The 15,247-nt window shown below is 43.2% G+C and overlaps 1 protein-coding gene across 1 annotated transcript in view; it reads left to right on the plus strand.

The window, feature by feature from the left end:
• The window catches only part of FREM2 (FRAS1 related extracellular matrix 2), a 288,273-nt gene that overhangs the window by 254,203 nt on the left and 18,823 nt on the right, over window positions 1-15,247 (plus strand). The window contains 3 exon segments of the mRNA XM_030200407.1: window positions 2,334-2,438; window positions 5,678-5,805; window positions 6,351-6,485. Of these exon segments, the coding sequence (XP_030056267.1) occupies window positions 2,334-2,438; window positions 5,678-5,805; window positions 6,351-6,485 (368 nt within the window).

Genomic DNA, 15,247 nt, shown 5'->3' on the forward strand with positions numbered 1-15,247 from the left:
TCTCAGATAGTCTGAAAATCCTCGGCATAACAATGGACCATAACCTAACACTGGAGAGCCAAGTGGCATCCACAACAAAGAAAATGTTTCACTCAATGTGGAAACTCAAACGCTTAAAACAATTCTTCCAGAGGGAAACATTTCGCACCCTGATACAATCAATAGTACTAAGTCATGCAGACTACTGCAATGGAATCTATGCGGGATGCAAAGAACAAACCTTAAAGAAACTTCAGACCGCACAAAACACGGCAGCTAGGCTTATATTTGGAAAAACGCGATTTGAAAGCGCAAAACCCCTCTGCAAAAAGCTACACTGGCTCCCAATCAAAGAACGCATTGCTTTCAAAATCTGCACCCTGGTTCACAAAATCATCTACGGTGAAGCCCCGGGATACATGACAGACCTGATCGACTTACCAACCAGAAACATATCCAAATCAGCACGAACATTTCTAAATCTTCACTACCCAAGCTGCAAAGGTCTTAAATACAAATCAATCTACGCATCCAGTTTCTCCTACATAAGCACGCAATTATGGAATGCATTACCAAAAGCCTTGAAAATAACGTACAACTACCTAAACTTCCGGAAATCACTAAAGACTAACCTGTTTCAAAAGGCATACCCTACCGACCCAACTAAATGCCTGAACTCTGCTACACAACAAAACTCAAGTACTTAATGGACATTACTCAACTCTTCCGTTGTACGACTCCCTAATGTGACAGTGCTACATAAACTCTATCCTATCACAACATTACTTTGTATTTGTTCACCGGAGACTTCAAAGCCTCTCCGGTACTATGTAAGCCACATTGAGCCTGCAAATAGGTGGGAAAATGTGGGATACAAATGTAACAAATAAATAAATTCTCTACAAATGAAAACAATTGTTACCATGTCATACTGGATACATACATTTTTTTAAACATGGCATTTTTCTTATCACGTTATCTACCAGTACTACCACTAGTAACATATTGCTCTATTAAATTCAGCTATGATTTTATATGCTCAGGATACCACTCTCCCTTGAACTCTTTTCTGTTTGATTATAGAACAGAGTTCAGAGGATTCAAACTGTAAGAGACTACTTTCCACATGTAAAACATGGTTTTTAGACAGAAAAGGGCTTTTATAGAATTATCCTTGAGTTTATATGCATAAAAAGAAGTCATATCATAGTATTGCACCAATTTTTATGTAATCTGCTCATAGGCATTCCCAGATACATAGTTTGGATGGAACTGTGGCAGATGTACATGCATATGTTATAACTACATGAGCATGTTCATAGAGTATATGCACAGACGTGATGTACACATGTGTGAGAATTTGTTCATTACTGGGGGGTCCTTATACAATCGTATTTAATACAGGTATAAAATAAATGCCCTTTTAGATGTTTCACAGGCACGATTTCCCCTCAAAAAATGTTTATAAAATTGTCTGGGGTATTATTGAGGAGATGTTGACATTTGATGTTTCCACTGTTATGAAACAGTTGAATAAGTTGCAGCCCTATTATATGATCCTTATGAGAACATCATACCAACATCCTGCTGCAACATATGGCATATGAAATATAACATGAATATCTGAAGTGTGATTTCTTTTTTTTTTTTTTGAAAGATGCAGGGGCGTAGCCAGATCTTGAGGTGGGAGGGGGCCGCAGCCTAAGGTGGAGGGCACATTTTGGTCGGCCGCCGCTGCTACCCTCCTCCGCCTCACCGCCCCCCCCCCCCCCCTCCACCGCCTTGCCGCCCTGGTCCTCCCCACCCTACCACCACTGTTGACATATCTTGGCTGGCGGGGGTCCCCAGTCCTCGCCGGCTGAAGCACCGCCGAAACAAATACCTTGGCTGGCGGGGGTCCCCAATCCCCGCCAGCTAAAGCCATCATCCAGCGCTGGTCTCCAGTGCCGCTGCATTGCTTGCACTGCTCTCTTCCCCTCATGTCTGTCATGCTCCTTTTAGTGATACTGAGCATGCTCAATTTCACTGAAAGGAGCACGCTGGACGTGAGGTGAAGAGAGAGCAGGGCAGGCAATGCGGCAGCACCGGAGACCAGCACAGGACGAAGGCTTCAGCTGGCAGGGGTTGGGAACCCCCGCCAGCCAAACCAAGGGCCCAGAGCAAATTTGGGTGGGCCCAGACCCCCATGGCCTCACTTGGCTACGCAACTGGAAAGATGTGAAATAAGTGCAGTATGCATACCATGTATTGCAAAATCATGTATAAAGTTAATAAAGATGGAAGACCCAAAGAGATAGAAGCAGGCAAATTGATGCCTTTCTAAATGTTCAGCTTTGCTTGATTTGTCTTGGCAGGTTCCCTCTACCCTACCAGCATGCGTATCAGTGACGAAGGAAGACTGGTGGTTAACTTCAAGACTGAAGCTCGTTTCCATGGCTTATTCATGATGTCACATCCAGGTAAGAGACTAGGACTTGTTAATAGGTCAAAGGGAGATTATCCATGTGCTTTTCACTAGAACTGGTGTTAGACATCCCGGGACCCATGCAGAGCTGCCCCAGCCATTAGACAAGAATGGGAAGTGGCCTAGGAGCAGCAAAAGGCTGCTGCAGTAAAAGCAAAAGAATAAGCCCTGACAGTTACACAAGCTCAAAGGACCATCAAGGCCTACTTTTTATCCGTAATAAATAGAAATAAAACAGAAATAGAGAAAATAATAAAAGGGGCTACCTTTTTATTGGACTAAGAATATATTTTATGACAAGTGAAGGTATGAGCAAAGACAATTTCAAAATATATATAAGTGAGGTATGAAAAGCAAGTCTCAAGGGAATAGTGTATGGGGGGGAGGGAGGAATTCAGAAACAAGGAGAGATGAATGGGCAATGAGAAGGTAAGAAAGCTATGGTTTATAATGGGATAGGAAGCCCAGATCTCTGTTAAGACCACTTTTGCTGGTGTCAAAATATTTCATCATTTTAACTTCAAAGGTCTTACATTCCTGGATTGTTTTAAAGTTACCTGTTAACTCTCTGACCATAAGGTCATTGACACAATGTCCAGTTTTTGAAAAATGCTCACCCACAGAGGTGTCACCTTTTTCTGCTTTGTGGTGTTTGATGTGGTGTCTGTATGAGTTGATTTTTGTCTTTAGCATCTATCCCGTCTCCCCAGTGTAGCACCCTTGTTCACATTTTCTGCATTTCTGGAATGCTTATCATGTCCGGTATTGTCATCTTTTGCTCATACCTGACGTGAAGAAGAAGGTTCTGCCTTTGAAAGCTTGATGAAAAATGTCTTGTTAGTTCAATAACAAAAAGGTATCACCTCATTTTCCTTTGTTATATTTTGATTTATTTCTGTTTTATTTCTACTTATCACCTTTAAAGTGGACTAACACAACCGCCACAAAACGTTTACACACAAAATAAAATTTAATAATTATATACATGAAGGGCAGTCCTATAATTGTGCATGTGTAGTTACACATGCCATATGCACGTAAGTGACGAGATAGCACTTAAACGCTGAAGTGCACAATGCTCTATTCTATAAAATAGCACATAAGTGCATTAGTGCATAACTGCAAGGGGCGTGCATGTGGGCAGAGCATGAGTGGGACATGGGGGGTCTCCAAGTTGCATACATACCTTACAAGAAACTGTAAGTGGCATGGGTGTTGAATAGCGCATATACGCACTCTTGCCTGTCATCAACCTGGCATGTGAATGCACTTAACATTGTGCACCTATCTTTGGGCTTACATTAGTATTCTAGAACGGCATCTGTGTGCACAGATGCTGTTATTGAAATGGCACCCAGCTAACGTGTCACCCAGATATAGAATTGCATTTGCACCCATGGAGGGGGAAATTCTATAAATGGGCCCCAAGAGTAGGTGCTGGGAAGATCTGTGCCAAACTAGTATTCTGTAAAGAGCACTCTGCGCGGATCACCCTTCATGGGAAACTAGCTTAGCGCGGATCTCACGTCTAAAGTTGGGCGTGGCACTTACGCCTGCTTGAAACATGGTGTAAATGCTGGTGTGCAGCTAATGGCAGTTGGATGCACAAATTACCCTATTCTATAACAGCACACCAAATTTCTGGGACTGCCCCTGACCCACTCATGCCCCTTCCATGGCCATGGCCCCTTTTGAGTTACGTGCTATAAAGTTTAGGCGCACATTTTATAGATCCATGCGTAATCCCAAATGAATGCTAATTAACACCAATTATTGATTGTTAATGATTTATTAATTAGTTAATGCGCAGATCTGGGATCAGCGCCCAAATTTGGGCGGCCTATATAGATTCCAGGGGATTTTATAGAATTGTTGTAGGGTGATCATGATTGTTGATGTTAATATGAAAGATCTTGGAGGGGGAACTGATAGATTAGGGACCTTGGGGGGGGGGGGGGGGGGAGGTAAGGCTGAAGGTTTACCTAAGGCACTCAATTGTAATTTGTGAAAGAACATGAAAAGCCAGCAGCAGGCTGTGCCCTCTGCAGCATCTAGCAGGCCTTGCACCTGGCATGAAGGCCAAAGGCATTTGCCTGGTTCAACCCCCTAATGTTCATCTCTTGCTTGGTGCAAGCTTTACAGACTGATTACAGTTTTAATAAGACAGCCACAATTTTCTGTTCATAGAATAATTAATTAAGAGCCCCTTTTACTAAGATACACTAAGCCCATTTTAATATGTCCCTGTGAGACCCCTGATGAGGACGGGGTGGCCCTATCAATAAACCAGCCGGTTAAGATGAAATAAGTCTCTTATCTTCAGAGACGGAAAAGATTTTGCATGGGCCTGTGGCCAGCAAACACAGTTTGTAGTTTCTCTCTTTGTATTTCCAGGTCTGGCTCCAGCCAGACCTCAGAACCAGATTCACAGTTCTTCAAATAAAACATTGGCTTACCTCAGGCAGATCACAGCTGCTAGAAGTGTTCAGTAAAGGCGTGTTCTGAGGCTTCAGTTCTTCCTTCCTTTGGCCTCCTTAACCTCAGCCTGGCCCTGTCTTTTAAACTCCCAGGTATTGACTCCGCCTCTCCTGGCTCACTTCCTCCCGGGGTGGGATCACTGCTCTTAAGGGTGGTCCAGGCTAATTAACAAGGGACTTTCCTTAGGTGTGGGGGGCAGTGTTTTATAAACCCCATCACAGTCCCATAAAAAGAGCTTTTTTATTTTTTGCAGGTCCTGTACTAATTTTACCAAAAATATTAATGCAGGAGCAATTAACGCTTCCTATGTAGGAGTGCTTCCACGTTGTCAGTGTTTTCCAGTTAACATGCGCTAATGGAACGCAATAGCTGGATAATGCTTCTCTGCTCATGACATGTTCCCCCCCTCCCCAACACACAATATTTTTTAAATTAAATAGCACACAATTAGTGTGTCCTGACAGGTAAATTGCCATGAAACACTATAATGCGTTTTGCGGTGTCTTTTTTTTGCCATGTTAGGCACACGTTAATGATTAATGTGGTTTAGTAAAAGGATCCTAAGAAGTTTTATATAATTGTTGCATAACAAGCTAGTGTCAAGTTCTGAAAATGATATCAGTGTTGTTTTTATTATTCATGTTATGGGAATTAGGATGTCTATCATAGAATTGTTTTAATGTGTCCACCAAGTGTAATAGATTAATCTAAGGGTCAGTTGATCTTACTAATGAGCCTGTGCCACCTTCTTTCTAGCATCTTCTCTGGGTTCCATGATCATGTCAATGGATCATCTGGGCCTAACATTTACTCTCAGCCTGGTGCGAAGTGAACCAACATACAACCAGCCCATACAACAATGGAGCTTTGTTTCTGATTTTGCGGTAAATACAAAAGTTTTTTAGTATATTCAAAACACAGTGGGCCGGATTCAGAAAATGTTGCCCAAAGTTAGGCACCTTTAAGATTCGCTTAAGCGTCAATTCTATAACGGTCACTTAACACCAAGCAACCTTTATAGAATAGCACTTAGAGCGAAATTATGCCTGCTGAAACCTGGTGTAAATACTCACGCTCAACTGGTGGCAGTTGGGTGCGGAAATCCAAGTATTCTATAATATGGTGCCTAATTTCTGGGAACACCCCTGACCCACCCAGGTTCCTCACATGGCCACACCCCTTTTTGAGTTGCACACTGAAATTTAGGCACATATGTTATAGAATAGGGTGTAGGGCAGATGCACGCATAACTCATAATTAGTGCCAATTAACTCCAATAATTGATTGTTGGCACCTAATTGACTAATTAGTTTCTGCGAATGTCTGGTACTCAACTTTGGGTGACCTTTATAGAATCTGGGGGGGGAATATTTTAAACGTTTATCCAGAAGGTTAGTTAAAATACATGTTTTCATTTCTATTTCACTAGGTGCGAGACTATTCTGGAACATACACAGTAAAGCTGATACCATGTACCACTTCACCTTATCAGGAATACGGCTTACCTGTTGTGTGCAACCCCAGGGAGCCAGTCACCTTTGACCTTGATATCAGATTCCAACAGGTACACAAACCATTTTCTGAAAAACATATGAGCCTTTTAATACTGTGATAGGAAAGTGGATTTGATGGATAAAGGATCTAACCTATTTTTGGCAACAGTATAAGCCCCTTATTTCCTAAGGGGTGCTAAGATTTTGCAGGTTCTCCACTTTGATAAAATTAATGCACGGTAGCTACAAAACCTCTGGTAAATGCACACAGGTTCATTACAGCCACAATGTCTGTATTTAGCCTCCCAACCTAGATGATCCATTGGACAATTAATCTCATAGGAGATAATATTCAACTAGCAGTGATCGATGTTTTACTGGCCACCACCAGTGGTTATACTCAGATATTCAATGCCAGTCCATATCCTAGGTTCAACATTGAATATCTGGTTTTGCAGAGCCATCTAACACATAGCCGGTTAAATCTGATATTCAGCATTCAACCGACGACGGGTTACCACATAAAGATAGGACTGACTTTTATGCAGTCCTATTTATGTGGTTAGCCTGGCCAGTTAATTGTTGAATATTGGCATTTAGCCAGCCAAGTGCTGAGTCCGCCAGTGGAACACCCCCAAAATAGCCAGTTTGCGGTCCCAGCACAGTCCCCTGGAGAACCCCATTATCTACCCTTCTCCATTGAGAATACTGGCCATTTAATCCTACTCTGTTTTCTATCTTTCAACCAGTAGGACATAACCTCCTATCCCATGACTTTCTAATTTCCTTAGGAGTCTTTCATGAGTGGCCTAGTGGTTAGAGCAGTGGACTTTGGTCCTGGGGAACTGGGTTCGATTCCCACTGCAGGCACAGGCAGCTCCTTGTGACTCTGGGCAAGTCACTTAACCCTCCATTGCCCCAGGTACAAATAAGTACCTAAGCCGCATTGAGCCTGCCATGAGTGGGAAAGCGCGGGGTACAAATTTAAAAAAATGCCTTTTGAAAATCCAGATACACAATATTGACGGGCTGGCCTTTATCCACATTTTTATTCACCCCTTCAAAGAAATGTGGTAGATTGGTGAGGCAAGATTTCCCTTGACTAAATCCATGTTGGCTTTGTCTCATTAATCCATGCTTATGTATATGCGCTGTAATTTTGTTCTTTATAATAGTCTCTACCATTTTGCTGAGCACTGATGTAAGGCTCACAGATCTATAATTTCCCGGATCACATCTAGAACCCTTTTTAAAAATTGGCGTTACATTGGCCAATCTTCCAGTACCATGCTTGATTTTAAAGATAAGTTACATATTACTAACAAAAGCTGTGCAAGATCAGCATGATGCCGTCTTTTCATTTCCTAGACAGAGCAGACAGACAGTATTTGTAAATATGTGGTGTCCCACTGTGAAGCTACTGAGAGTGGCCAGAGTCCCTGTTACTGCCCATCTTATGCTTTCTTTAACTCTCTAGACAAAAAGGGCCCTTGTGAGCGTTCTGAAATGTGATGCCATCTCTTACTCAGAGGCAGCCCTGAATTCTGCCAGTAAGACTGTCTGTAGGGCCCCACTGTGAAGTACACTGCACCTGCTTAAATGGGATTAAGCAGGAAGGATTTTTGCCGTGGCTTTGTAAATGATATATTGAAATAGGCTTACTACTTTTACTGACCTTTTCTGGTGCTGAGTAAGAGCTGAAATGCTGTATTTTTCTGCTAACCCTACTGAAACACCAAAATAAAGTAGAGGTTAAATACACCTAAAATTCAAATAACATTCCACAAGAGTTGGGGCCATGCAGAAGGTAAAAATGTCAGTAAACATGTGTTCAATATATAAACATTGCTTATGGCCTCCAGTAAGGTAGGAAGGAAAAGCTTCAGTTATTCCATAGGCATCTAATGTGTTTTTCCTGGTGACTTCCATCACTGGCTAAAAAACCTTCCACCCTTCATTTTATACATAAATTGTTTCACTCAATTTTTCTCTGTGTTTGAATTTTCATTTATATGTAAAAATAATGCATATCTTGCTAAGGATGCATATCTGCGGCATTAAAGTTTAAGCATTTACAGAGCACATACAAAAACATGGGCTGATGAGACAAAGTCAGCACGGATTTAGTGAAGGGAAGTCTTGCCTCACCAATCTACTGCATTTTTTTGAGGGGGTGAACAAACATGTGGACAATGGGGAGCCGGTGGATATTGTGTATCTGGATTTTCAAAAGGCGTTTGACAAAGTGCCTCATGAAAGACTCCTGAGGAAACTGGAGAGTCATGGGATCGGAGGTAGGGTATTACTATGGATTAAGAACTGGTTGAAAGATAGGAAGCAGAGAGTAGGGTTGAATGGTTAGTATTCTCAGTGGAGAAGGGTAGTTAGTGGGGTCCCACAGGGGTCTGTGCTGGGACCACTGCTTTTTAACATATTTATAAATGACCTAGAGATGGGAGTAACTAGTAAGGTAATTAAATTCGCAGATGACACAAAGTTATTCAGGGTCGTCAAGTCGCAGGAGGAGTGTGAAAGATTACAGGAGGACCTCGCGAGACTGGGGGATTGGACGTACAAGTGGCAGATGAAGTTCAATGTTGACAAGTGCAAAGTAATGCATGTGGGTAAGAGGAACCTGAATTACAGCTATGTCATGCAAGGTTCCGCGTTAGGAGTCACAGACCTAGAAAGGGATCTGGGAGTCGTCGTTGATAAGACGTTAAAAATTTCTGCTCAGTGTGCTGCGGCGGCTAAGAAAGCGCACAGAATGTTGCGTATTATTAGGAAAGGGATGGAAAACAAACACGAGAATGTTATAATGCCGTTGTATCGCTCCATGGTGCGACCGCACCTCGAGTATTGTGTCCAATTCTGGTCGCCGCATCTCAAAAAAGATATAAAGGAATTAGAGAAGGTGCAGAGAAGGGCGACGAAAATGATAAAGGGAATGGAATGACTTCCCTATGAGGAAAGGTTGAGAAGGTTAGGGCTCTTCAGCTTGGAGAAAAGGCGGCTGAGGGGTGATATGATAGAAGTCTACAAGATAATGAGCGGATTAGAGCGGACAGATGTGAAGCGTTTGTTTACACTTTCAAACAACAACAAAACCAGGGGACACAAGATGAAGCTAGAATATGGTAGATTTAAAACAAATAGGAGAAAGCTTTTCTTTTCTCAGCATGTAGTTAGACTCTGGAACTCGTTGCCGGAGAAAGTAGTGACAGCAACTGAGGGAAAAGTCCATTGAACATTATTACTTTTTTTTTTTTGGGGGGGGGGGGGGGGTTGCCGGATTCTTTTAGCCTGGATTGGCCGCTGTCAGAGACAGGATGCTGGGCTTGATGGACCCTTGGTCTTTTTCCAGTATGGCGGTGCTTATGTAGCTCTGTGGCTGGCGTAAGTGCACAGGCCTTAATGTTATACATATATATATGGCTGATTACACTGATATTCTATAAAGGAAAGTAGGTGTCTTCTTTCCATTATACCAGTATTCTTCATTAATTTTTAATCTGGGGCCACTTTGGATTCTAACGAGCTGCAGAAGAGCTGCCAAATATCTTCCCATGCAGGGCTGCAACACTGCTGACGTGTGTGTCAGTGGCATCCATCCCCACCAGCCTACCTTCAAGCTTCACTGGATGGTATCCTCAAGGTTATGAGCATTTCCAAAAGCATTCTCGATTGAGAAATGCTTTGTCTTTCAAGTATGCAGCCCTTCCCCCCATCCCTTTCTGTCCTGAGCCTGGATAGAGAGGCAGAGTAACAGAAAAAATACAAAGACAATGGGCGCCCGGGCCTTGCAATGAAGAACACTGCTTTATAGAATAGACTTCTACCAGGCACTTGTTTTAGAATTGGCAGGGCCGGTCTTAGGCAGGGGCGACAGGAGCAGTCGCACAGGGCCCCACGCCTCCAGGGGCCCCACGGCGCTTCCTCCCACTCCCTTCCATTTGATCCTCAGCTTTCCTTCCAGCTACCCTGCGTTTAAAAAGTCACATCAGCGTCAGCAAAAAAGCAAGCTCGCTTCTAGCCTTTCCTTCTCTCTCAGTGTGCCGCCTTTCTCTGATGCAATTTCCTGTTTCTGGTTTCTGTGAAGGCGGCACACTGAGAGAGAAGGGAAGTCTAGAGGCGAGCCTGCTTTTTTGCTGATGCTGACACCACTGCTGCCGCTACAACTTTTTAAACGCAGGGCAGTTAGAAGGAAAGAAGGGCTGTGGAAAACTGAGGGCACAGTTGGGGCTGGGGTTGGGAACTGAAACTCGGGGGCTGAAAAGGGGGTAAGTTGGGGGCTGGGGTGAGTCACTGGACATGGAGGGGGGAGGGCAGAGGAGAATTGCTGGACATGGATGGGAGGGGAGGGCAGAGGAGAACTGCTGGACATGGGTAGATGGGGAGGGCAGGGGAGAGAGGAGAGTTGCTGGACATGGATGGATGGATGGATGGATGGAGGGGAGGGCAGGAGAAATGCTGGAAATGGATGGCGGTGAGGGAAGACAGGAAGGAGATGCACATGGATGGAGGGGAGAGAGGAGATATGCTGGACATGGATGGAGTGGAGGGCAGGGAAGAGAGGAGAAATGTTGGAGGGAAGGAAAGAGAGAGGAAGGATGCACATGAATGGAGGGGAAAGGAGAGAGGAGAAACGCTGGACATGGATGGAGGGGAGAGAAGACAGAGGAAGTAGATGCACATGGACAGAGGGGAGAGGAGAAATGCTGGACATGGATGGAGGGGAGGGAAGATAGGAAGTAGATGCACATGGATAGAGGAGAGGGGGAGAGGAGACATGCTGGACATGGATGGAGGGATGGGAAGACAGAAGTAGATGCACATGGATAGAGGAGAGGGGGAGAGGAAAAATGCTGGACATGAATGGAGGGGAGGGAAGACAGGAGGATATGCACATGGATTTAGGGGAGAGGAGAAATTCTATACACGGATGGAGGAGAGGGGAGAGTTGAAATGCTGGACATGGATGGAGGGTAGGGAAGAGAGAGGACGCAAGATGAAGTGAGATGAACATGGATGGAGGGGAGAAGAGAGAGGAGAAATGCTGGACATTGATGGAGGAGAGGGAAGGAGATGCATATGGATGGAGGGATGGAAAGACAGAGGATGGAGATGCATACTGACAGAGATGAGGGAAAGGGAAAAGAGGAGAAAAACTGCACATGGCTGGAGAAAATAGTCAAAAGCTGGATCCACTTTATACCTCCTCCAGTCAAGTCCGCGGAGGACCCAGCTTTTACCTATGGATGTAGGGCAAGAAATGAAGAAGAAAGAAGGAAAGTAAAGAAATAAATGGAAAGGAAGCCCTGGAAGTGGAGTTAAGGGAGCAGATAGAGAGCAGCAGAATCAGAGACTGGGACCAACATGATCAGAAAAACAAAGTCACAAGACAACAAAAGTAGAAAAAATCATTTTATTTTCATTTTAGTGTTTGGAATATGTCCAATTTGAGAATTTACATCTGCTGTCTTATTTTGCAATGTATAGCAATGTTCTGTTTTTCTGGTATTGTGCTGCATGCAGAGTCTGTATGCTAATTTGGTTTGTGTCATTTTGCATGTACTGGAGCTGTAACAGCTTACAGAAATTATTTATAATGAAAAAAAAAACAAGTTATTTTTCTTCTCCTGTACTGGTGTAATATTTTCAATGATTACTGTTTATATGCGCCATGGCTGGTGAAAGGGTGTGGCTAAATGTGCCAACATTGTCCAGTTCAGCACACTATTAGCAGCCAAGTTCATACAAAATGTATCATATTCAGTGGAAAATAAATCTGTTGGCTCAGGCTGCTTGCTATCTGAATATTCAATCACTGTTTCATTATTTTTACCAAGTATTACATATTAAGGGGATTCGTTTTAATTCATTTATCCAGTCCTTACATTCATATGGTTTTGCTTTTTAACTTTCAACAATTTTAATTGATGATTCAACAATCTCAATACAACCTTTAAATCCAACTTGTAGCATATTATAGAATACACCAAAATCACAGTAATATAACATTCGTTATCATCATCAATATTTTCATGTTATTATCCCCCCCTTCCCCCCATCCCATTCCTCTATACCCGGGGCTAGGTGGGACTGGGAGGGGGGGGGGGGGGGGCAGTGAACTGGTCTGCACAGGGCCCCACAATTGCTAAGACCTGCCCTGTGAATTGGGGTATGTGAGCTTTTGGTATTGATGTTTTGGCGCCACCATTTGGGCACCTGTGACTTTTGGGCACCCAAGTAGCAGTCTCTAAAAGTCCTCTGTTTCTCTCTCCTCTCTCCCATGCACTGACCTTTGATACTCATCAGGAGCAGGGCCTGTGCCTGCTCACTGCTGCAACCGGAGGTCCTTGGTCTTAAGGGAAATGTGGGCTGCCCATGGCAGTGCCGGTGAGGGAGGTCAGCAGACAACATTTCCTTCCTGACAAAGGACCCCACCTGCATCAACGAGTAGACACTGGCCCTACTTTCGGCAATAATTGGAGGTCAATGCATGGTGGGGTGGAACAGAGGACTTTTAGTTTTCATCATTTGGGTACCTAAGTCCTTCGGCCAAAAGTCCAAAACCCTAACAGCAGTGCTGAAACGGCGGTGCCAAAACGGTCTTGCTCCAGACGTCCTGCTTGATATAGAATTGCCCTGAGTATGTGGATGTTGAACCCATGTAGGAGTGCCTGGCCTACTTCTGTCTACTCTGAGTTCCATAGTATACATTTGTAGGCTGGTGTCTTAATCACATTTGAAAAAAGATCAGAAATGTTACTACATCTGTCCATTTTCTAAAACAAAACGTGGCTTTACCATGTTGTGTCCCTCATCCTGTAAGCAGATACACTACACAAAGGAAAAAACAAACTGCACTGTATCTGCTTGCCTATCTATAGATGCATTCAAAACATGTTAGAAATTTAGGGATCAATTTTCAAAACCATGTGTGCCTGTACGTGCTTTGTATGCTGGTAGTGCTTTAGAAATAAGTAATTGAAGTAGCAGAGTGAGTGAGCTGCTCTCCTCCCTGCTTTGTCACAGCTGTTCCTTCTGCTCATTTACCAACAGAAGAGCAGGGTGAGGCAACAGGCAAAGGGCTGTAAGACAGAGCTAGGGATGGAATGAAAGGAGGTTTGTAGAGGAGGCCTCAGTGGGTGTATGTAGAGAGCCTGTGAATTGTAAATTATCTGAGGGTGGAGGGCTACAGAGGTGCAATTGCAGAGAAAAAGGCCAGAGGCTGCAGAGTTGATGAGACAGGTTAGAAACTAGTGAAGACTGGAAAGGAGGAGGTGAGAGACAGGGAGCTGGAGGGATACAAAAGAAGAGTGAAGGAGATGACAGCTGGGTACAGAGATAGGCAATATAAGTACATAAGTAATGCTATACTGGGAAAAGACCAAAGGCCCATCGAGCCCAGCATCCTGTCCCCGAAAGCGGCCAATCCAGGCCAAGGGCACCTGGCAAGCTTCCCAAACGTACAAACATTCTATACATATTATTCCCGAAATTGTGGATTTTTCCCAAGTCCAATTAGTAGTGGTCTATGGACTTGTCCTTTAGGAAACCGTCCAAACCCTTTTCAAGCTAACCGCCTTCACCACGCTCTCTGGCAATGAATTCCAGAGTTTAATTATGCGTTGGGTGAAGAAAATGTTTCTCCTATTTGTTTTAAATGTACTACACTGTGGGTCTAGGGAATTACTAAAACAGAGGGAAGTGATGTGGTAGCCATGTTAGTCCACTTTTAAAGGTAATAAATAGAAATGAAACAAAACATAGAAAAGAAAATAAGATGATACCTTCCATAATACATTTTTTGATAAGCTTTCAAAGGTAACCCATCTTCTTCGGATCAGAAATGACAAATGTTGACAAATATCAGAATATATAAGTGAAACACAAAAGTATTCTAATGATAGTCTCACAGGAAGAGGGTGGGGTAGGTTAGGTGAGAAACAGGGAGATCTGGGTGGCTGAGAGAGGAAAAAAAGGAGCCTTAGAAAGAGAAATAAAGTGAAAGACTGGGGAGAGTGGTGAAACAGGCTGGCAGGAATAGTGAGGATGTGGGAAAGCAGTGGGAGCAAGAGACCAATGTTGAGAGGAAGAGTAATGTGGGAAGATGCAAGATGGTAGTTAAGGAGAAATGGCAAGAAAGGAGATGCAAAGAGATGGAGAGAGAAGAGGAACAACTTGTAATAAAAAAAAGAGGTGTCAGAAAATCAGAGGGGAGTGGGAACAAGAGATTTTAAAAAATGACAAATGAGAAAGACAGGCAGAAGAAAAAGAATCCAGGAGCACAAAGAGGTGAAAGGAGGTAGAAAAATATTATTTTCAAGTTAAATATTTTATTTTATGACTTCAAATTTAAAATTATTTTTAAAAAATATTACTTTGAAGATTAATTCCATCAGTTTCAATTTTTGTTACATATATTTTTATTAGGCATATATATTTTAGGGCTAGGTTTACTAATGGATGCTGCACATTAGTATATCTTATTAACAAATAGGTCTCACCTACAAAAAAATAACACATGTTAGTTCATGTTAGCATACTCTAAGGGTCTTTTTTATCAAGCTGCGCTAGCGGCTCCCGGTGCGGTAATGCTGACAAAGCCCATTCACTTTGCCATTGCCCTGCGGGAACTGCTAGCACGGCTTGATAAAAGAGGCCCAAAAACAGTAGTGCACTTCAGCAAATCTAGCCCATGGTTTTTAAGAACGTAATTTTATAACAGAGCCTAGGCTGGTAAACCACGTAGCCACATGCTACCTGATTCTATAGACTTACACGCACAATTTGACACTAAGCATAGGCGCCCGGTATAAGAGGCTTG

This window comes from Microcaecilia unicolor, chromosome 4, assembly GCF_901765095.1.
Source record: "Microcaecilia unicolor chromosome 4, aMicUni1.1, whole genome shotgun sequence".
Lineage (NCBI taxonomy): Eukaryota > Metazoa > Chordata > Amphibia > Gymnophiona > Siphonopidae > Microcaecilia > Microcaecilia unicolor.